The sequence below is a fragment of the Bombina bombina genome, chromosome 3, assembly GCF_027579735.1.
Source record: "Bombina bombina isolate aBomBom1 chromosome 3, aBomBom1.pri, whole genome shotgun sequence".
Classification (NCBI taxonomy): domain Eukaryota; kingdom Metazoa; phylum Chordata; class Amphibia; order Anura; family Bombinatoridae; genus Bombina; species Bombina bombina.
In genome coordinates, this window is record NC_069501.1 from 184870945 (window position 1) to 184895012 (window position 24068).

Consider the following 24068-nt stretch of genomic DNA (forward strand, 5'->3'; position numbering starts at 1 on the left):
TTTAACTATTATTTGAAGTAGGATATATCTCGCTTGACTATCAACCTCTATCTTGATTATTTTATAATCTAATTGTTTATGCAATAAAATTACTACGCCGCATTTTCTATTTGAACCTTTAGTAGAGGTTACTTCACCAACCCATTTAATCTTTAATTTAGCTGCTTCTATCTCATTTAGATGAGTTTCCTGCAGACAAACCACGTCAGGCTGCATCTTACCTAAAGTTTTAATCACTAGTTTGCGTTTCACTGGGGATAATATCCCCCCCACATTCCAGGACAACATACTAACACTACCTGTCATTTTTATTTATTATCAAACCATCTTCCCATTTTTCGTCCTCGAAAAAAACAGAAAAAAAAAAAAACACCATACCAAACCAAAAAATAATTAATCCGACAGGGAACCTTCATTCTAAACATCAAGATCAATAAACAGACATTTTGACGTGTATTCTGTACATTTCATTGTTATCCCACAGTTTTTAAAAATTAAATAATCTCAGTTACTTCATTAAATACTTGTCTACTGCCTTTAACATCTATTACAATTCTAGCCGGATACATCAACCATGCATTTATACCTTTATTTATTAACTGAGTACAATATGGAGCCATGATTTTTCTTCTAGCAGAAGGTTCGCTGGAGAAATCCTGAAACAACAAAATCTTGTTGTTACCGAATATCACCGGCTCATTTTTCCTTTTCTTAAAAAGATTCAGTAATTCTATTTTATTCTGAAACTTCAGGAGTCTGAAGATAATCATTCTTGGTCTAGCTGACACGTTCTCCACATTTTTCCTGGGACCAGTTCTATGTGCCCTCTCCACAATCAGAGGTAATAAGTGTGCTGGCATACCCAGGGCCTGTGGCAAGGTCATTGAAGCAAATGTCATGAGATCTTCAAACTCCGGGAGCTCCGGAAGGCCAATAACTCTAATGTTATTGGGCCTGGAGCGATCCTCCAGATCCTCCAGGCGCAATTCCATATTATTTATTTTATCCTCATGTTTTTTAAGAATTCCTTGCTGTATATTTGTCTGATCCTCTAATACCGAGATCCTTTCTTTGGCTTCAACTAATCTGATTGAGAAATGTTTAATTTCTGAAGTGAGTGTTACAATGTCAGTAGAGATCACTCCTAGCTCTTTCTTAATAGAATCAAACTGGGGTGAGAAGATGGCCGACAATTGGCCAATTAAGGCATGGGTATCTATAACTAAGGGAACTGAATCCGACATAGTATCTACGCTAGTGTCTGCTATCTTAGTTTTCTTATCTTTAGATTTTGCCGGCATTTTTGGGGAACTAGCACTTTTATGAGTAATACATTTTTCCATTGATAGAATAGAAAAGAGAAAAAGAAATACCAAATAATGTGGACACTCTCAAACCAGTGAGAAAAAAAAATAAAAATAAATTTCTTTGGCGTGTTAGATAAGTGAATTGAGTGTTAAAAAAAAAAACGATAATGTGTAAAATGAAACTATTTGTTTTGGCTGATGAGAGCCGGTGTGTATCCTATTTAGGAAAGAGAAAAGACATTAAGTGTCAATATGTGTGAATAGGAAAAATTTCCTAGCAAGTAAGATTAAATTTATATTGGTGTGTGTTGAGGTGCTTATGTGTGTAAGAGGAAAAACTATGTTAATTTGCTGAAAAAAGCCAGCCTATACCCTATTTAGGAGAGAAAACAATAATAATAGTCTCTGGAAAAAAAGACACAAAAAAATCACTTCAGATAGCCAAGCGGCAACAATGTAGCTCAGACCTTAACTCAAACACTATAGTAGGGAGACATCTCTATAAAAGAGTAATTTCACTAGATCATATTTTAACTGTATCAAAGTGGGAACTCCCTTGTAACTTTTTAAAAGGCTCTGATCACACTTTATATAGAATAGTTAAACTTTACACTTTGCGTATTGGGCAAAAATACATGCTTAACCCAATTATGCTCCCTTTTATGCAAACCTAGAAACAAGAAAAGAAAAAAGAGAAAAACAAAACAAAAAAACAATAAACTACTGAGAAAACAAAAGACTAATAATAAACAGTTTTTGTTTTTCTCTTCCTTTTTCCCTGTGGACAGGGGAAAACAAAGTCACTCAGTTCACTTTACTTAAACCAAAATTGCCATATGAAAGAGGTATAATCCACCCTATATGCATTTTTCAGCTTGCTGCGCCAAGATAATTAACTCAGTGTCAATCCTTTCCGTGAATGGATTCTGCCCAAACCATCTCAAGGGTGATTTTTAGCCCTTTTGGTCACTTTTAGCCTAATGAAGAAATAGGTTTCCTTTCGGTGAGTAAAGAGATGTAAAAGTTAGCAAATATACTTGCAGTTCCGAGGTATGCACTTCTAGTGCCGTCAACCCGAGAAATCTGACTTCTGGCCCCGTGCGCCTCCACCTACAGGAGACCTCCGCTACATTTGCAGCTTGACCTAGACAGTCACACAGAGCCAGCTTGAACACTGTAGCCCACTTCCACCTTGCCAGCACTCTGGGCCTTTCCGGAACTTTCACGTGAGATGTCAGTCAAGGATCATTCCGCCGCACCCGGGCGGCTCTCGCTGGGAAACGTCACCAAACCAGGCTGTGACACTCGACCCGCTGCAAAGGATCCCAGATACCAACAGGACCACGGTAATTATGCACTCCCTGGTTTATTCCTACCGGGTCTCAACTGCGGCAGTAAGTCCCTCTATGAGGGGAACACTCTTCGAGTCTTGACTTATAGAGGCTCCATAGCTTAATTATACCCCGGAAAATCTTTTTTACTGAGTGGGTATATAGTATTAACAGGAAAACTTCAACAGTTAAAAACAGGAATGCGGCTCTGCCGCTGGCCTCACAGGCCTTTTAGACTTTCTTTCTCCAGCACGACGGCCTCGCCGTGGCCCCACCAAAACCCCAGGGTCTGGGGCTATAGAGCAGAGAGAGGGGGGATAGAATGATGGTAGTCAGCCAGCACGCCGACTTCCAACATGCGGCCAGTAGTCTCCACCCCCTAACAGGAAGTCCACTTCCCAGGTATCTGTCCAGATCCAGGGATCCTCAAGCGGAAGCAGTGGATGCGTTGTCACTTCCTTGGAATTATCAACCTGCTTATATCTTTCCGCCTCTTGTTCTTCTTCCAAGAGTGATTTCCAAAATCCTAATGGAGCGTTCGTTTGTACTGCTGGTGGCTCCAGCATGGCCACACAGGTTTTGGTATGCGGATCTCATTCGGATGGCAAGTTGCCAACCTTGGACACTTCCGTTAAGGCCAGACCTTCTGTCTCAAGGCCCATTTTTCCATCAGGATCTCAAATCATTAAATTTGAAGGTATGGAGATTGAACGCTTAATACTTAGTCATAGAGGTTTCTCTGACTCCGTGATTAATACTATGTTACAGGCTCGTAAATCTGTGTCTAGAAAGATCTATTACCGAGTCTGGAAGACTTACATTTCTTGGTGTTCTTCACATAAATTCTCTTGGCATTCTTTTAGAATTCCTAGAATTTTACAATTTCTTCAAGATGGTTTGGATAAAGGTTTGTCTGCAAGTTCCTTGAAAGGACAAATCTCTGCTCTTTCGGTTCTTTTTCACAGAAAGATTGCTAATCATCCTGATATTCATTGTTTTGTACAGGCTTTGGTTCATATCAAGCCTGTCATTAAGTCAATCTCTCCTCCTTGGAGTCTCAATTTGGTTCTGAGGGCTTTAAAGGCTCCTCCGTTTGAACCTATGTATTTTCTGGATATTAAATTACTTTCTTGGAAAGTTTTGTTCCTTTTGTCCATCTCTTCTGCTAGAAGAGTTTCTGAGTTATCTGCTCTTTCTTGTGAATCTCCTTTTCTGATTTTTCATCAGGATAAGGCGGTGTTGCGGACTTCATTAAATTTTTACCTAAGGTTGTGAATTCTAACAACATTAGTAGAGAAATTGTTGTCCCTTCGTTGTGTCCTAATCCTAATAATTCTCTGGAAAGATCTTTACATTCTTTGGATGTAGTAAGAGCTTTGAAATATTATGTTGAAGCTACTAAAGATTTCAGAAAGACTTCTAGTCTATTTGTTATCTTTTCTGGTTCTAGGAAAGGTCAGAAGGCTTCTGCCATTTCTTTGGCGTCTTGGTTAAAGTCTTTGATTCATCATGCTTATGTAGAGTCGGGTAAATCCCTGCCTCAAAGGATTACGGCTCATTCTACTAGGTCAGTTTCTACTTCCTGGGCTTTTAGGAATGAAGCTTCTGTTGATCAGATTTGCAAAGCAGCAACTTGATCTTCTTTGCATACTTTTACTAAATTCTACCATTTTTATGTTTTCTCTTCTTCTGAAGCAGTTTTTGGTAGAAAAGTATTTCAGGCAGCTGTTTCAGTTTGATTCTTCTGCTTTTAATTTCAGTTTTTTTCATTATAAGATTAAAACTTTTTGATTTGGGTTGTGGATTATTTTTTCAGCAGAATTGGCTGTCTTTATTTTATCCCTCCCTCTCTAGTGACTCTTGCGTGGAAGTTCCACATCTTGGGTATCTGCTATCCCATACGTCACTAGCTCATGGACTCTTGCTAATTACATGAAAGAAAACATAATTTATGTAAGAACTTACCTGATAAATTCATTTCTTTCATATTAGCAAGAGTCCATGAGGCCCACCCTTTTTTGTGGTGGCTATGATTTTTTTGTATAAAGCACAATTATTCCAATTCCTTATTTTTGATGCTTTCGCTCCTTTCTTATCACCCCACTTCTTGGCTATTCATTAAACTGAATTGTGGGTGTGGTGAGGGGTGTATTTATAGGCATTTTGAGGTTTGGGAAACTTTGCCCCTCCTGGTAGGAATGTATATCCCATACGTCACTAGCTCATGGACTCTTGCTAATATGAAAGAAATGAATTTATCAGGTAAGTTCTTACATAAATTATGTTTTTTTGGGGCATTGCCCCAAAGTAATCAGCTCTTTTACCTGTAAAAAAAAGTACAAATACCCCCCAACATTAAAACCCACCACCCACACAACCAACCCTACTCTAAAACCCACCCAAATCCCCCCTTGAAAAAACCTAACACTAACCCCTTGAAGATCACCTTACCGGGAGACTTCTTCACCCAGCTGGGCAGAAGTGGACCTCCAGACGGGCAGAAGTCTTCATCTTACCGGGCAGAAGTGGTCCTCCAGACGGGCAGAAGTCTTCATCCAGACGGCATCTTCTATCTTCATCCATCCGGCGCGGAGCGGGTCCATCTTCAAGACATCCAACGCGGAGCATCCTCTTCTGTCCACGGCTGACGACTGAATGAAGGTTCCTTTAAATGACGTCATCCAAGATGCCAGCTCATTGCATCAGCCAATAGGATTTTTTCTACCTTAATTCTGATTGGCTGATAGAATTCTATCAGCCAATCGGAATTGAAGGGACGCCATCTTGGATGACATAATTTAAAGGAACCTTCATTCAGTCGTCGGCCGTGGACAGAAGAGGATGCTCTGCGTCGGATGTCTTGAAGATGGACCCGCTCCACGCCGGATGAATGAAGATAGAAGATGCCGTCTGGATGAAGACTTCTGCCCGTCTGGAGGTCCACTTCTGCCCGGTTGGGTGAAGACGTCACCCGGTAAGGTGATCTTCAAGGGGTTAGTGTTAGTTTTTTAAGGTGGTATTGGGTGGGTTTTAGAGTAGGGTTGGTTTTGTGGGTTGTGGGTTTTAATGTTGGTGGGGGGTATTTGTACTTTTTTTTACAGGTAAAAGAGCTGATTACTTTGGGGCAATGCCCCGTAAAAGACCCTTTTAAGGGCTATTTGTAATTTAGTGTAGGGTAGGGCTTTTTTATTTTAGGGGGCTTTTTATTTTGTTTGTTAGGGGGATTAGAGTAGGTGTAATTAGTTTAAAAATCTTGTAATTTCTTTATTATTTTCTGTAATTTAGTGTCTGTATTTTTCGTACTTTAGATAATTTTATTTAATTGTAATTAATTGTATTTAATTTAGGTAATTAATTTAATTATAGTGTAGTGTTAGGTGTAATTGTAACTTAGGTAAGGTTTTATTTTACAGGTTAATTTGTCTTTATTTTAACTAGGTAGTTATTAAATAGTTAATAACTATTTAATAACTATTGTACCTAGTTAAAATAAATACAAAGTTGCCTGTAAAATAAAAATAAAGCCTAAGCTAGCTACAATGTAACTATTAGTTATATTGTAGCTATCTTAGGGTTTATTGTATTGGTAAGTATTTAGTTTTAAATGGGAATTATTTAGTTAATTGTAGTAATTTTATTTAGATTTATTTTAATTATATTTAAGTTAGGGGGTGTTAGGGTTAGGGTTAGACTTAGGTTTAGGGGTTAATAACTTTATTATAGTGGCGGCGACGTTGGGGGCGGCAGATTAGGGGTTAATAAATGTAGGTAGGTTGCGGCGACATAGGGGGCGGCAGATTAGGGGTTAATAATATAATCTAGGTGTCGGCGATGTCTGGGGCAGCAGATTAGGGGTTAATAAGTGTAAGATTAGAGGTGTTTAGACTCAGGGTTCATGTTAGGGTGTTAGGTGTAGACATAAAATGTGTTTCCCCATAGGAATCAATGGGGCTGCGTTAGGAGCGTTACGCTGCTTTTTAGCAGGTGTTAGTTTTTTTTTCAGCCGGCTCTCCCCTATTGATTCCTATGGGGAAATCGTGCACAAGCACGTTTTACCAGCTCACCGCTAACTTAAGCAGTGATGGTATTGAGGTGAGATGTGGAGCTAAATTTTGCTCTATGCTCACTTTTTTGCGGCTAACGCCGGGTTTTTAAAAACCTGTAATAGCAGCGCTGTCTGCAAGTGAGTGGTGAGCATTAACTGCTCGTTAGCACCGCACAGTTTCTAACGCAAAACTCGTAATCTAGGCGCTAGTTTTCTTATTGGTTTTCTATTATATATCTGTTATGAACCCTCAGTGAAAGTATTGAAATTACAAGAAATAACTATAAACTGTTAAACAAACTAATTGCAGCGTTTCTCTCAATCTCTGTCTCACTCTCTCTCTTCTCAATCTCCTCTCTCTTCTCTTTCTCTTTCTCCTGTTTTAATCTGTTTTGTTTAGACATTTATATGTGTCTATATTTATTTTTAGCATAAATACGTATTATTGTGTACCCAGAGCTACAGAATTTGTCAGTGGTTTACAAGAAAGTGATGATGATGATGATAATAATCATAAAAATAGGTTTCTTTCATGTAATTGGCAAGAGTCCATGAGCTAGTGACGTATGGGATGTACAATCCTACCAGGAGGGGCAAAGTTTCCCAAACCTCAAAATGCCTATAAATACACCCCTCACCACACCCTCAAATCAGTTTTACAAACTTTGCCTCCTATAGAGGTGGTGAAGCAAGTTTGTGCTAAGATTTCTACATTGACATGAGCTTCTCAGCATTTTGAAGCCCGATTCCTCTCAGAGTACAGTAAATGTCAGAGGGATGTGAAGGGAGTATCACCTATTGAATGCAATGGTTTTCCTCACGGGGATCTATTTCATAGGTTCTCTGTTATTGGTCATAGAGATTCATCTCCTACCTCCCTTTTAAGATCAACGTTATACTCTCATATTCCATTACCTCTACTGATAACCGTTTCAGTACTGGTTTGGCTATCTGCTATATGTGGATGGGTGTCTTTTGGTAAGTAGGTTTTCATTACTTAAGACACTCTCAGCTATGGTTTGGCACTTTATGTATTTATATAAAGTTCTAAATATATGTATTATGCTTATATTTGCCATGAATCAGATTTTCAGTATATTTACTTTTGCAGACTGTCAGTTTCATATCTGGGAAATGCATTTTTTAGGAAAAATGTATTTCTTACCTGGGGTATAGTCTTTTTTTCAATTGACTGTCATTTTAAATTTGCGGGCAGAATTAGGCTCGCAAGGGCACAATATGTATATATTGCGTCATTATTGGAGCAAGATTTTTTGGCGCAAAGTTACGTTCAATGACGCAAATTTGTCACTTCCAGCGTCTTAGTTGATGCCGAGTCCTTTCACAAGGTTCCTTCTTCAATGACGCAAGTGTGTCATTTCCAGATGTTGTTAGCGCCAAATATTTTCATAATTTAAAACCCCATTCCTATATGCCTCTTGCCTTTTTTCTCTATCAGAGGGCTATGCTGTTTGCATTTTTTTCCCATTCCTGAAACTGCCATATAAGGAAATTGATCATTTTCTTTATATGTTGTTTTTTTCTCTTACATTTGCAAGATGTCTCAATCTGATCCTGTCTCGGAAATCACTGTTGGAACCCTGCTGCCTGATAACAGTTCTATCAAAGCTAAGTGCATTTGTTGTAAACTTGTGGAGATTATATCTCCAGCTGTGGTTAGTTATAGTTGCCATGATAAACTTTTACATGCAGATAATGTGTCCATCAGTAATAGTACATTGCCTGTTGCTGTTCCTTCAACATCTAATGTACAAGATATACCTGTGAATTAAAAAGAATTTATTGCTGATTTTATTCAGAAGGCTTTGGCCTCTAGTTATCAAGCTGTCTACTTTCCTGCATTTGCCGTCCCAATACGCTCGCCTAAGCTCACCTACCATCGCCACCGCGGACCTGAATACATTCGCCAAAGTTATCAAAAAACCTGTCAAGAAGCCGTGCACCAAGTACGGTGCGATGAGCAGCGGACTGTTGTTAACTGACAGTCATCGATCTCGCTGCTCATCGGCTTCTTCGCAGCTTTCTTGCTAGCCTGTCACTAAGCACCCACACTATACTATACTGTTTTACCCCCTAAACCGCCGCTTCTGGAGCCCCCCGCACCTAAATAAACTTATTACCCCCTAAACCGCTGCTCCCGGAGCCCCCTGCAACTGAATAAATTTATTAACCCCTAAACTGCTGCTCCCGGACCCTGCCGCAACTATAACAAATATATGAACCCCTAAACCGCCGCTCCCGGACCCCGCCGCCACCTACATTATACTTATTAACCCCTAATCTGCCACCCCCTATACTGCCGCCACCTACATAAAGTTATTAACCCCTATATTGCGGATCCCAGACCCTGCCGCAACTAAATTAAATGTTTAACTCCTAAACTGCCGCTCCCGGACCCCGCCGCCACCTATCTTAAAGCTAATAACCCCTATCCTGCCCCTCCTACACCACCACTATATTAAACTTATTAACCCCTAAAACTAAGTCTAACCCTAACACCCCCTAACTTAAATATTATTTAAATAAATCTAAATAAAAATTACTATTATTAACTAAATTATTCCTATTTAAAACTAAATACTTACCTATAAAATAAACCCTAAGATAGCTACAATATAACTAATAGTTATATTGTAGCTATTTTAGGATTTAATTTTATTTTACAGGCAACTTTGTATTTATTTTAACCAGGTACAATAGTTATTAACTATTTAATAACTATTTAATAACTACCTAGCTAAAATACTTACAAAATGACCTGTAAAATAAATCCTAACCTAAGTTACAATTAAACCTAACACTACACTATCATTAAATTAATTAAATAAATTAACTACAATTACCTAAAATTAAATTCAATTAAATAAACTAAACTATGGTACAAAAAAACAAAAACACTAAATTACAGAAAATAAAAAAAGAATTACAAGAAGTTTAAACTAATTACACCTAATATAAGCCCCCTAATAAAATAATAAAGCCCCCCAAAATAAAAAAATGCCCTACCCTATTCTAAATTACAAAGTAATCAGCTCTTTTACCAGCCCTTAAAAGGGCTTTTGCGGGGCATTGCTCCAAAGTAATCAGCTCTTTTACCTGTAAAAAAAAAATACAACCCCCAACATTAAAACCCACCACCCACATACCCCTACTCTAACCCACCCAAACCCCCCTTAAAAAAAACCTTACACTAACCCCCTGAAGATCACCCTACCTTGAGCCGTGTTCACCCAGCAGGGCCGAATTCTTCATCCAAGCAGGGCAAGAAGAGGTCCTCCATCCGGTAGAAGTCTTCATCCAAGCGGGGCAAGTAGAGGTCCTCCATCTGGTAGAAGTCTTCATCCAAGCGGGGCAAGAAGAGGTCCTCCATCCAGTAGAAGTCTTCATCCAAGCGGTGTCTTCTATCTTCATCCAACCGCGGCTCCATCTTGCAGACCTCTGACGCAGATCATCCTGCTGGCCCGATGACTACCCGACGAATGAAGGTTCCTTTAAGGGACGTCATCCAAGATGGCGTCCCTCGAATTCTGATTGGCTGCTAGGATTCTATCAGCCAATTGGAATTAAGGTAGGAAAAATCCGATTGGCTGATTCAATCAGCCAATCGGATTGAAGCTCAATCCGATTGGCTGATCCAATAAGCCAATCGGATTGAAGCTCAATCCGATTGGCTGATCCAATCAGCCAATCGGATTGACCTCGCATTCTATTGGCTGTTCCGATCAGCCAATAGAATGCAAGGTCAATCCGATTGGCTGATTGAATCAGCCAATCAGATTTTTCCTACCTTAATTCCGATTGGCTGATAGAATCCTATCAGCCAATCGGAATTCGAGGGACGCCATCTTGGATGACATCCCTTAAAGGAACCTTCATTCGTCGGGTAGTCGTCGGGCCAGCAGGATGTTCCGCGTCAGAGGTCTGCAAGATGGAGCCGCGGTTGGATGAAGATAGAAGACACCTCTTGGATGAAGCCTTCTACCGGATGGAGGACCTCTTCTTGCCCCGCTTGGATGAAGACTTCTACCAGATGGAGGACCTCTACTTGCCCCGCTTGGATGAAGACTTCTACCGGATGGAGGACCTCTTCTTGCCCTGCTTGGATGAAGAATTCGGCTCTGCTGGGTGAACACGGCTCAAGGTAGGGTGATCTGCAAGATGGAGCCGCGGTTGAATGAAGATAGAAGACACCGCTTGGATGAAGACTTCTACCGGATGGAGGACCTCTTCTTGCCCCGCTTGGATGAAGACTTTGGCCGGATGGAGGACCTCTTCTTGCCCCGCTTGGATGAAGAATTTGGCCCGGCTGGGTGAACACAGCTCAAGGTAGGGTGATCTTCAGGGGGTTAGTGTTAGGTTTTTTTAAGGGGGGTTTGGGTGGGTTGGAGTAGGGGTATGTGGGTGGTGGGTTTTAATGTTGGGGGGGTTGTATTTTTTTTTACAGGTAAAAGAGCTGATTACTTTGGGGCAATGCCCCGCAAAAAGCCCTTTTAAGGGCTGGTAAAAGAGCTGATTACTTTGTAATTTAGAATAGGGTAGGGATTTTTTTTTATTTTGGGGGGCTTTATTATTTTATTAGGGGGCTTAGATTAGGTGTAATTAGTTTAAACTTCTTGTAATTCTTTTTTTATTTTGTGTAATTTAGTGTTTGTTTTTTTTGTACTATAGTTTAGTTTATTTAATTGATTTTAATTTTAGGTAATTGTAGTTAATTTATTTAATTAATTTAATTATAGTGTAGTGTTAGGTGTAATTGTAACTTAGTATAGGATTTATTTTACAGGTAATTTTGTAAGTATTTTAGCTAGGTAGTTATTAAATATTTAATAACTATTTAATAACTATTGTACCTGGTTAAAATAAATACAAAGTTGCCTGTAAAATAAAAATAAACCCTAAGCTAGCTATAATGTAACTATTAGTTATTTTGTAGCTATCTTAGGGTTTATTTTACAGGTAAGTATTTAGTTTTAAATAGGAATAATTTAGTTAATGATAGTAATTTTTATTTAGATTTATTTAAATAATATTTAAGTTAGGGGGTGTTAGGGTTATGGTTAGACTTAGGTTTAGGGGTTAATAAGTTTAATATAGTGGCGGCGGTGTAAGGGGGGCAGGATAGGGGTTAATAAATTTAATATAGGTGGCGGCGGTATAGGGGGCGGGAGATTAGGGGTTAATAGGTATTATGTAGGTGGCGGCGGGGTCTGGGAGCGGCGGTTTAGGGGTTAATATATTTATTATAGTTGCCGCAGGGTCCGGGAGCGGCGGTTTAGGGGTTAGTAAGTTTCTTTAGTTGAGGCAGGGTCCAGGAGCGGCGGTTTAGGGGTTAATAAATATAATGTAGGCAGTGGCGGTGTAGGGGGGCAGATTAGGGGTTAATAAGTATAAAATAGGTGGCGGCGGTGTAGGGGGGGCAGATTAGGGGTGTTTAGACTCGGGGTGTTAGGTGCAGACATTTCCCTTAGAAATCAATGGCGGCGGCGGCGGATTGAAAACCAGGTACGCTGGCCCGGAATAGTGGCGAGCGTACCTGGTAGGTATTTGATAACTACCAAAAGTAGTCAGATTGTGCCAAACTTGTGTTCGGAACATCTGTAGTGACGTAACCATCGATCTGTGTCGGACTGAGACCGGTGGATCGTATGTTACGTCACTAAATTCTACTTTTGCCGGGCTGTAGTACTTGATAACTAAGGCGAATCAGCCTCGCCACAAATACGCTGAGGAATTCCAGCATATTTGCGGTTGACGGCTTGATAACTAGAGGCCTTTGTCTGCCATTCCACCTTCTAATAAACATAAAAGGTCTTTTAAAACTTCTCATAAAGTTGATGAGATTTCAAATGACCGACAACCTACTGAATTATCCTCCTCTGATGAGGATCTATCTGATTCAGAAGATCCTTCCTCAGATATTGACACTGACAAATCTACTTTTTTATTTAAAATTGAGTATATTCGTTCTTTGTTAAAAGAAGTGTTGATTACATTGGATATTGAGGAAACTAGTCCTCTTGATATTAAAACTAGTAAACATTTAAATTCTGTTTATAAACCTCATGTGGTTACTCCAGAGGTTTTTCTAGTTCCTGGTGCTATTTCTGATATGATTTCTAAGTAATGGAATAGGCCTGGTATTTCTTTTATTCCTTTTTCAAGGTTTAAAAAATTGTATCCTTTGCCAGCAGTTACATTGGAGTTTTGGGAAAACATCCCCAAAGTTGATGGGGCTATCTCTACTCTTGCTAAACATACTACTATTCCTATGGAAGATAGTACTTCTTTTAAAGATCCTTTAGATAGGAAACTTGAATCTTATCTTAGGAAACCTATTTATATTCGGGTCATCTTCTCAGGCCTGCAATTTCTTTGGCTGGTGATGTTGCAGCTGCATCAACTTTTTGGTTGCAAAATTTAGCGCAACAAGAATTGGATTCTGATTTTCTAGCATTGTTCACTTGCTTCAACATGCTAATCATTTTATTTGTGATGCCATTTTTGATATCATCAAAATTGATGTTAAATCTATGTCTTTAGCTATATTAGCTAGAAGAGCTTTGTGGCTTAAATCTTGGAATGCTGATATGACTTCTAAGTCCAGATTGCTATCTCTTTCTTTCCAAGGTAATAAGTTATTTGGTTCTCAGTTGGATTCAATTATTTCAACTGTCACTGGGGGGAAGGGAGTTTTTTTGTCTCAGGATAAAAGACCTAAGGGTAAATCTAAAGCTTCTAACCGTTTTCGTTCCTTTCGACAAAATAAGGAACAGAAACCTAATCCTTCCCACAAGGAATCTGTTTCTAATTGGAAACCTTCTTCAAATTGGGATAAATCCAAGCCAGATTAAGATTTTTCAAGGATGTTTGGACAAATTCTGTCCAAAATCAATGGATTCTGAGTATTGTCTCTCAGGGGTACCAAATAGGATTCAGAGTAAGACCTCCTGTGAGAAGATATTTTCTCTCACGCATCCCAGCAAATCCAGTAAAGGCTCAGGCTTTCCTGAAGTGTGTTTCAGACCTGGAGTTTTCAGGGGTTATCATGCCAGTTCCATTTCAGGAACAGGGTCTGGGGCTTTATTCAAATCTATTCATTGTCCCCAAGAAAGAAAATTCATTCAGACCAGTTCTGGATCTGAAAATTTGGAATCATTATGTAAGAGTACCAACTTTCAAAATGTTGACTACAAGGACTATTCTGCCTTTTGTTCAGCAAGGGCATTATATGTCCACAATAAACTTACAGGATGCATATCTTCATATTCCGATTCATCCAGATCATTATCAGTTTCTGAGATTCTCTTTCCTTGACAAGCATTACCAATTTGTCGCTCTTTCTTTTGGCCTAGCAACAGCTCCAGGAATCTTTTCAAAGGTTCTCGGTGCCCTACTCTCTGTAATCAGAGAGCTGGGTATTGCGGTGTTTCCTTATTTGGATGATATCTTGGTACTAGCTCAGTCTTTACGTTCTGCAGAATCTCACATGAATCAACTTGTGTTGTTTCTTCGAAAACATGGTTGGAGGATCAATTTACCAAAAAGTTCTTTGATTCCTCAGACAAGGGTCACCTTTTTAGGTTTCCAGATAGATTCAGTGTCCATGACTCTGTCTCTAACAGACAAGAGATGTTTAAAATTGGTTGCAGCCTTTCAGAACCTTCAGTCTCAGTCATTCCCTTCAGTAGCTATGTGCATGGAAGTTTTAGGTCTCATGACTGCAGCATCGGATGCGATCCCCTTTGCTCATTTTCATATGAGACCTCTCCAGCTTTGTATGCTGAACCAATGGTGCAGGGATTATAAAAGGATATCACAATTAATATCCTTAAATCCCAATGTTCGACTATCTCTGACTTGGTGGTTAGATCACCATCGTATAATTCTAGGGGCCTCTTTTGTTCATCCAACCTGGACTGTGATAACAACAGATGCAAGTCTTTCAGGTTGGGGAGCTGTTGACAGCACAAGGAGTTTGGAAAACTCAAGAGGCGAGATTACCAATCAATATTTTAGAACTCCATGCGATTTTCAGGGCTCTTCAGATTTGGCCTCTGTTGAAGAGAAAACCGTTTATTTGTTTTCAGACAGACAATATCACAACTGTGGCATATGTCAATCATCAGGGTGGGACTCACAGTCCCCAAGCTATGAAAGAAGTATCCCGGATACTTGCTTGGGCGGAATCCAGCTCCTGTCTAATTTCTGCGGTTCATATCCCAGGTATAGACAATTAGGAAGCGGATTATCTAAGCCATCAGACTTTACATCCGGGTGGAGTGGTCCCTCCATCCAGATGTGTTTTCTTAGGTTGTTCAGATGTGGGGTCTTCTAGAAATATATCTGATGGCTTCTCATCTACCCAAGAAACTTCCCAGGTACCTGTCCAGGTCCAGGGATCCTCAAGCGGAAGCAGTGGATGCGTTGACACTTCCTTGGTGTTATCAACCTGCTTATATTTTCCCGCCTTTAGTTCTTCTTCCAAGAGTGATCTCCAAAATCATCATGGAGCAATCGTTTGTGCTGCTGGTGGCTCCAGCATGGCCTCACACGTTTTGGTATGCGGATCTTGTTCGGATGTCCAGTTGCCAACCTTGGCCACTTCCATTAAGGCTGGACCTTCTGTCTCAAGGTCCGTTTTCCCTTCAGGATCTCAAATCATTAAATTTGAAGGTATGGAAATTGAACGCTTAGTGCTTAGTCATAGAGGTTTCTCTGATTCTGTGATTAATACTATGTTGCAGGCTCGTAAATCTGTTTCTAAAAAGATTTATTATCGAGTTTGGAAGACTTACATTTCATGGTGTTCCTCTCATAAATTCTCTTGGCATTCTTTTAGAATTCCTAGAATTTTACAGTTTGGTCAGGATGGTTTGGATAAGGGTTTGTCTGCAAGTTCCTTGAAGGGACAAATCTCTGCTCTTTCTGTTTTATTTCACAGAAAGATTGCTAAGCTTCCTGATATTCACTGTTTTGTTCAGGCTTTGGTTCATATCAAGTCTGTCATTAAATCAATCTCTCCTCCTTGGAGTCTTAATTTGGTTTTAATTTTGACTATAAGGACTATTCTGCCTTTTGTTCAGCAAGGGCATTATATGTCCACAATAGACTTACAGGATGCATATCTTCATATTCCGATTCATCCAGATCATTATCAGTTTCTGATATTCTCCTTCCTAGACAAGCATTACCAATTTGTCGCTCTTCCTTTTGGCCTAGCGACAGCTCCAAGAATCTTTTCAAAGGTTCTCGGTGCCCTACTCTCTGTAATCAGAGAGCGGGGTGTTGCGGTATTTGGATGATATCTTGGTACTAGCTCAGTCTTTACGTTCTGCAGAATCTCACATGAATCAACTTGTGTTGTTTCTTTGAAAACATGGTTGGAGGATCAATTTACCAAAAAGTTATTTGATTCCTCAGACAAGGGTCACCTTTTTAGGTTTCCAGATAGATTCAGTGTCCATGACTCTGCCTCTAACAGACAAGAGATGTTTAAAATTGGTTGCAGCCTGTCAGAACCTTCAGTCTCAGTCATTCCCTTCAGTAGCTATGTGCATGGAAATTTTAGGTCTCATGACTGCAGCATCGGACGCAATCCCCTTTGCTCATTTTCATATGAGACCTCTCCAGCTTTGTTTGCTGAACCAATGGTGCAGGGATTATAAAAGGATATCACAATTAATATCCTTAAATCCCAATGTTCGACTATCTCTGACTTGGTGGTTAGATCACCATAGTATAATTCTAGGGGCCTCTTTTGTTCATCCAACCTGGACTGTGATCACAACAGATGCAAGTCTTTCAGGTTGGGGAGCTGTTGACAGCACAAAGCTTTACAGGCTCCTCCATTTGAGCCTATGCATTCTTTTGACATTAAACTACTTTCTTGGAAAGTGTTGTTTCTTTTTGCCATCTCTTCTGCTAGAAGAGTTTCTGAATTATCTGCTCTCTCTTGTGAATCTCCTTTTCTGATTTTTCATAAGGATAAGGCAGTTTTGCGGACTTTATTTAAATTCTTACCTAAGGTTGTGAATTCTAACAACATTAATAGAGCAATTGTTGTCCCTTCCTTATGTCCTAATCCTAAGAATTCTTTGGAGAGGTCTTTACATTCTTTGGATGTGGTGAGAGCTCTGAAATATTATGTTGAAGCTACTAAAGATTTCAGGAAGACTTCTAGTCTATTTGTTATCTTTTCTGGTCCTAGGAAAGGTCATAAGGCTTCTGCCATTTCCTTTGCATCGTGGTTAAAGCTTTTGATTCATCAAACTTATTTGGAGTCGGGTCAAGCCCCGCCTCAGAGAATTACAGCCCATTCTACTAGATCAGTCTCCACTTCATGGGCTTTTAGGAATGAAGCTTCAGTTGATCAGATTTGCAAAGCAGCAACTTGGTCTTCTTTGCATACATTTACTCAATGCTACCGTTTTTATGTATTTGCTTCTTTGGAAGCAGTTTTTGGTAGAAAAGTTCTTCAGGCAGCTGTTTTAGTTTGATTCTTTTTCTTATGTTTTAATTTTTTTCCTTTCATTTATGAGAATAAACTTATATTTGGGTTGTGGATTAATTTTCTTCAGCGAAAAATGGCTGTGTTTATTTTATCCCTCCTTCTCTAGTGACTCTTGCGTGGAGTTCCACATCTTGGGTATTGCTATCCCATATGTCACTATCTCATGGACTCTTGCCAATTACATGGAAGAAAACATAATTTATGTAAGAACTTACCTGATAAATTCATTTATTTCATATTGGCAAGCGTCCATGAGGCCCACCATTTTTATGGTGGTTATGATTTTTTTTGTATAAAGCACAATTATTTCCAAATTCCTTTGTTGATGATTTTTACTCCTTTTTTATCACCCCACTACTTGGCTATTCATTAAACTGAATTGTGGGTGTAGTGAGGGGTGTATTTATAGGCATTTTGAGGTTTGGGAAACTTTGCCCCTCCTGTTAGGATTGTATATCCCATACGTCACTAGTTCATGGACTCTTGTCAATATGAAAGAAATGATTTTATCAGGTAAGTTCTTACATAAATTATGTTATTTCCCGATGGATCAGAATACTGTTGGGTTGCGTCTATTGTTTTTTAAACTCCCATTTAAATCAATGTTAACATTTTTAATGACTTCAGTTATCCTAAATTAATAGATAACACCAATATAATTGTTTACTGTTACTGTACTTTATGCGCAACAAACCTTGTTATTAGGGCATTTACAACATTACATTTGTATAGCTGAATTGTGGAAGCTATGTAGAGCACTATAACAGATTTTACTAATATTCAAAGTTCAAGAATATGGTAAAAAATAAAAACAAAGATAACACACAGCTCTGGTTTCTAGACATTCTGAAAAGTCACCTTTTCAAAAAAAGATCTCTATAAATTATTCATGCCTACATTGCAGACTTAAGAGGTGGTTGACCTCTGACTTGCACTTTTTGATAAATGCACTTCTAATCTTATCCTTTCTTTAATATTCCATTATATCACCATGGTGTAAGCTGGTTGGGGCAGAGTATCCCTTTGCTATACCATTATCTAAGTGATGTTCTTTTCTTCTATGGTAATATTGTATTGAATTGTCCCTGCATTGTAATTTTGCAAATGTATGTTTGTGTAAGGGATTTAAGACATGTGGTTATCGCCTTTTGAAAGTGCATGAACCACAACAGTATTGTGCTACATATCATTTTCAATTTGATGACTTCTCATTTGAAACAATTATTAAAGACTTAACATTTTTGCAAAGCATTTAAAGAATTGCAGTCCATGTCTGACAATACAGGCAGTTCAGCCAATGAGATGCCTTACCACCTGTCCCATAGGCTCTAAGCAGAGAGCACTCCCACTTCTTTGGGTTTAAAGGGACAGTCTAGTCAAAATTAAACTTTAATGATTCAGATAGGGCATGCAATTTTAAACAACTTTCCAATTGACTTTTATCATTAAATTTGCTTTGTTTCCTTGGTGGTATTTTTGAAAAGCTAAACCTAGGTAGCATCAAACTGATTTCTAAACCATTGAAAAACCGCCTCTTAGCTCAGAGCATTTTGAAAGTTTTCCACAGTTAGACAGTACTAGTTCATGTTTGTCATATTAGATAACATTGTGCTCACTTACGTGGAGTTATTTAGGAGTCGTCACTGATTAACTAAACTACATGTCTGTCAAAAGCACTGAGATAAGGGGGCAGTCTGCAGAGGCTTAGATACAAGGTAATCACAGAGGTAAAACATATATTATTATAAGTATTTTGGTTATGCAAAACTGGGGAATGGGTTATAAAGGGGTTAACAATAAAAATTCTGGTGTAGACTGTCCCTTTAAATATGTACTTTAAACAGATTTTAAACAGTACATACATTCTTGACATAATGATGCATTCAAAACAAACACGAGCCTTAGAATAATATGTAAATGTATTTTTACAATTAGATTACTTGTTTAAATATTGAAAGGTTTATTTTCTATGAAGTACTTTAGTTTCTATAAAATAATGGGGGCCGCCATGTTTAAACTAGTTTTCTATTTATCTCTGTGCAAACAAAGCTGTGTGGAATCCATTTTATACTATCCTATGTTTCACACAGCCTTGCTTGAACTGTCTCTTGTAATACCTAATTTATATCTGTCTCTTATTGTCTGCAGCAGGGGCAAAAGATAAGGGGCAACTTAAGTAGAAACATGGTAATACCCATTACTTTATAGAAACTTAGTGGAATTTAGAAAAATCAACAATTTTCCAAGTTAAAGTGATATGAAATCCCAAAATATTCTTTTGTGATTCAGTCAGAGCATAACATTTAAAAAAAAAAAAGCTTCCATTTTACTTTTATTATCAAATGTGCTTCATTCCCATGATATTCTTTGTTGAAGAGATACCTAGGTAGGCATCTGGAGCACTTTATGGCAGAAAACAGTGCTGCCATCTAGTGCTCTTACAAATAGCATTATTGCACCTGCTGCCATATAGTGCTCCAGAAATGGGCCTGCTCCTAAACATACATCCATACTTTTCAACAAAAGATAAAAACAGAACAAAGAAAATTTGATAATAGTAGTAAATTAGAAAGTTGTTTAAAATCTTATGCTCTGTCTGAATCATGAAATAAAAGTTTTGAGTTTCATATTTCTTAAACTTACAGGAAAAGGGGACAAAATAAATAATGAAAGTATATTGCAAAGTGTTTTAACTACACACAATAAACACATTTATACTGTATTACAATCTCATACTGTTTAATATCCTTTTAATAACATTTTATTAAACACCACAACCAAATAAAGTTTTTTTGAACATGTTAAATGGTTACTCATACATGATGGAACAACATTAGTTGTATGTCCTTTATAGGCCTGATAAGGTACACAAGCTTGCCTCTGTTTCTTGCATATATTGTTTAGCTATCTATTACTTATTGAATTGAATTTGATGGATTCATTTCATTTTCTTTGCCATGTTACCATGTTATAAACAAACCTACTTTCACATATTTGACTTTTTTCTGTTTAGTAAGGTTTCCAGGAGTAAAAACCTACATTGACCCAGACACATATGAAGATCCCTCTTTAGCTGTCCATGAGTTTGCAAAAGAGATAGATCCCTCCAGGATCCGCATTGAAAGAGTAATTGGAGCAGGTAAAAGAGTTAAAATATATATTATTTCTGAAATGAAACTGCAGTGCATGCTATTGCTTTAATATAGGAGGGTTTACTTTATATGTTTACACATTAAAAAAAATGTTTAATGTCCTTGGTATGTCTCTTTAAAATATGATAACTAGAATATGTGCGTTTGTGCATGTGTGCGCGTGCGTGTGTGTGTGTGTGTGCATAGTGTATGTGTGCATCTGTTCGTGTGTATGTATATAGTGTATGTATGTAACTGTGTCTGTGAGTGTGTGTGTATATATATATATATATATATATATATATATATATATATATATAGATCAAAAGAATCTCCAAAGTCACTTAAAGGGACATAATGCTCATATGCTAATTCACTTGAAACTGATGCAGTATAACTATAAAAAGCTGACAGCAAAATATCATTTGAGCATCTCTATGTAAAGAAAGAAGATATTTTACCTCACAATTTCCTCAGCTCAGCAGAGTAAGTTCTGTGTAAAAAGTTATAATTCAGCTGTTGCCCAGCTGCAGGTAAATAAAAAAAAATGAAGAAATGAACAGCAGCCAATCAGCATCAACAGTACTGAGGTCATTAACTCTTTTACTGTGATCTCATGAGATTTTACTTAACTCTCATGATATTTCATTGCAAACTTCCTTACACTGAATAGGGAAATAAGATGAGTGTGCACGTAAGCTCGCTCCTTCCGCTGTCCCGGGACAGACATACTGATTTGTTGCTTAGAAGTCCTTTACAATGGGATGTGGCTACTGAGAAACTTTGAGGTAAAATATCTTTCTTTTTTACATAAAGATGTTCAGGTGATATTTTCTAGTCAGCTTTTTACAGCTATGTTGCATCACTTTGAAGTGCTTCAACATTTGGGTATTATGGCCCTTTAAGTTCTCACAGCAAGTGTGGGCATGTTAAACATGTACTGCTTTTTAAAAATAATAATCCCACTATCCCATCTTTAAGAGCTAGCTCTTGGAAGCATTATGCTTAGACACAAAGTCCAACAAAACACTGAGGGGGAAAGAGATAGACACACATAGACAGTGACAAATAGAAAAAAACTAAATTGACATAGGGCTAGATTACTAGGGGCATGCTAACTGTTGTGCACTAGCGATAAGGGGTTTATTGCAGGTCTTTGCACGTGTCAAAAAATTACAAGTTGAAAGTAAAAGCGTTCACTTGAGTGCAATTGAATTTAATCTGCATGGGTTAGCGTGACTTCAGAGCTTTGGTTAAAGGGACATAATACTCATATGCTAAATCACTTGAAACTGATGCAGTATATCTGTAAAAAGCTGACAGGAAAATATCACCTGAGAATCTCTATGTAAAAAAGGAAGACATTTTACCTCACAACTTCCTCAGCTCAGCAGAGTAAGTTCTGTGTAAAAAGTTATACTCAGCAGCAGCCAATCAGCATCAGCAGTGCTGAGGTCATGAACTCTTTTACTGTGATCTCATGAGATTTCACTTAACTCTCATGAGATTTTATAGTTAACTTCCTTAAAATGAATAGGGAAATAACATGAGTGTGCATGAGTACTTTCAAGTGTTTCATCATTTGGGTATCATGGCCCTTTAACTGTTACGCGAGTAAAAAAAGTTGCACAAAACACATAAAAAATACAGTGAAAAGTACGGTTACACTCATAAAAACATTGTCTAATAAAAAATATTAAAAAGTTATAAGGGCTCAAAGATATGAGGTGTCAGATGTTAGAAAAAAGGCAGTCATAGGGCTTTAACATAGAGATACATACATATATATATGTTTAAATATGTATATGCATGTATGTATGTATGTATGTATGTATGTATATATATATATATATATATATATATATATATATGTGTGTGTGTGTGTACATATGTATTTATATGTGTATATATGTATTTACAGACATATACTGTATATATATATATATATATATATATATATATATATATATATATATATATATATATATATATATATATATACATAAACACATAATTACATATGTATCCGAAAACATGAAAAATCATATTTATGCAATATTCATATTTAATAAAGTGTTTAACTATGTATTCAATGTTCTTCAAATAGGGGAATTTGAATAGATATTCTTATATATAAATATCTTATATTTATACCAAAGCAGATGAGCCCAGCACACTTTAGTAATCACAACCACCGTGGTGCTCCTCAAACAGGATAATAGTGTTACAAATTATTAATTAGGAAAAGCACTCCTCCGGATTTGATACAACTACATTTATTGTATAAACGTTTTCGGGGTTGCCCACGTCCTCAGATACAGTATTAATGAAACTTTCTACTCACCATCCTATATACCCTCTCACCCAGTGGACATATCTGCCAGAAATGCGTGCAGATCTACAGCGTACCTCACCAGCTACTGCGCATGCGTGATGAGCACTACGGATGCCTGCACAGGCCAAATACCAAAACTAAAATTAAAAACATGAACAAAATACACAGCATTGAGAAATACTAGTGACAGTTGCAGGCAATTCAAAATAAACACATGCGGTTGACATTGCATCAAATTAACTAGCATCCTCACATTATTAAGGCACAACAAATTACCAAAAATTACTAGAAATTATTAGCAGCCTAAACCGCTAAGCATTTCACTAGAGCACAGTTCCTTAGTGAAGCCCAATAGGAGGGATGTTGCATGCAAGGGCATCATATAATACATAATTCATAGCATATATTGGTTAAGCCACCATGCCTAGATCATACAAACCAAGAGATAGAGATGCACTATGGAGCAGGCTAACCCTGCTACAAGTTAAACAATAAGAAACAAAATATATATATACAAAAAATATATACAAAAAATGGAGCAATCCATACTGATGGGATTGAGCAATAATTTGGACAAATATATGTCCAGCACCATATTGATCTAGATAAGCAAATAAGACTAACGCAGTAGAATAGTCTAAACTAAAACAGGCAGTGTGAACCTACATATTACATACTAACAGGTGCTATATCCTTTATGCATGCAGAAAGAGACATCAAGCAAAAGAACAGAGCATAGATCATATATATGTACTCATATACCCCAGTGTAATCATAGGAAACACTGTAGATCCAATTTGTCATTGAGACCCTTAAGGGCCAGGGTGTCCAGAGTATGTATCCATTTACTTTCCCTCTGCAACAGGATCCTTCCTTTATCTCCTCCTCTTGTCAAAGGGGGGACATGATCAATAATGACATATCTGAGGTCCACCACAGTATGTTGCATTTTAAGGAAATGTCTCGCTACAGGCTGGTCTGACATACCAGTACCCAGAGCTGATCTTACCCCAGAGCGATGGTTGGCCATCCGTGTGCGTAGATCGTCCTGTGTTTTACCAATGTAAAATAACCCACAAGGATAGTGGAGCATATATACCACATATTTAGTGGTGCAGGTGACTCTGTGCCTGATTTCATATCTTTTATTTCTCCATGGATGGTTGAAGAATTTACATTGTTTAAGTCCACTACAGGTGATACAACCGCTACAGTGGTAGCAACCATTTCTATAGATACCTAGCCAAGTCCTGGATATGTAGCTGGGTCTGAAGTCGGCATGAAGCAATAGATCTTTAATCGATCGGCCTCTCCGGTAGCCAATCATTGGTGGTTCCATGCCTCTAAAGGGCAATGTTTTAGTCAGTTGTGAGTATGTCCCAGTTCTT

The 24068-nt window shown here is 38.0% G+C and overlaps 1 protein-coding gene across 1 annotated transcript in view; it reads left to right on the plus strand.

The window, feature by feature from the left end:
* The window catches only part of EPHA6 (EPH receptor A6), a 1448913-nt gene that overhangs the window by 875293 nt on the left and 549552 nt on the right, over positions 1-24068 (plus strand). Inside the window, exon 9 of the mRNA XM_053706041.1 lies at positions 20228-20353. Within this exon, the coding sequence (XP_053562016.1) occupies positions 20228-20353 (126 nt within the window). The remainder of the gene's footprint in view (positions 1-20227; positions 20354-24068) is intronic.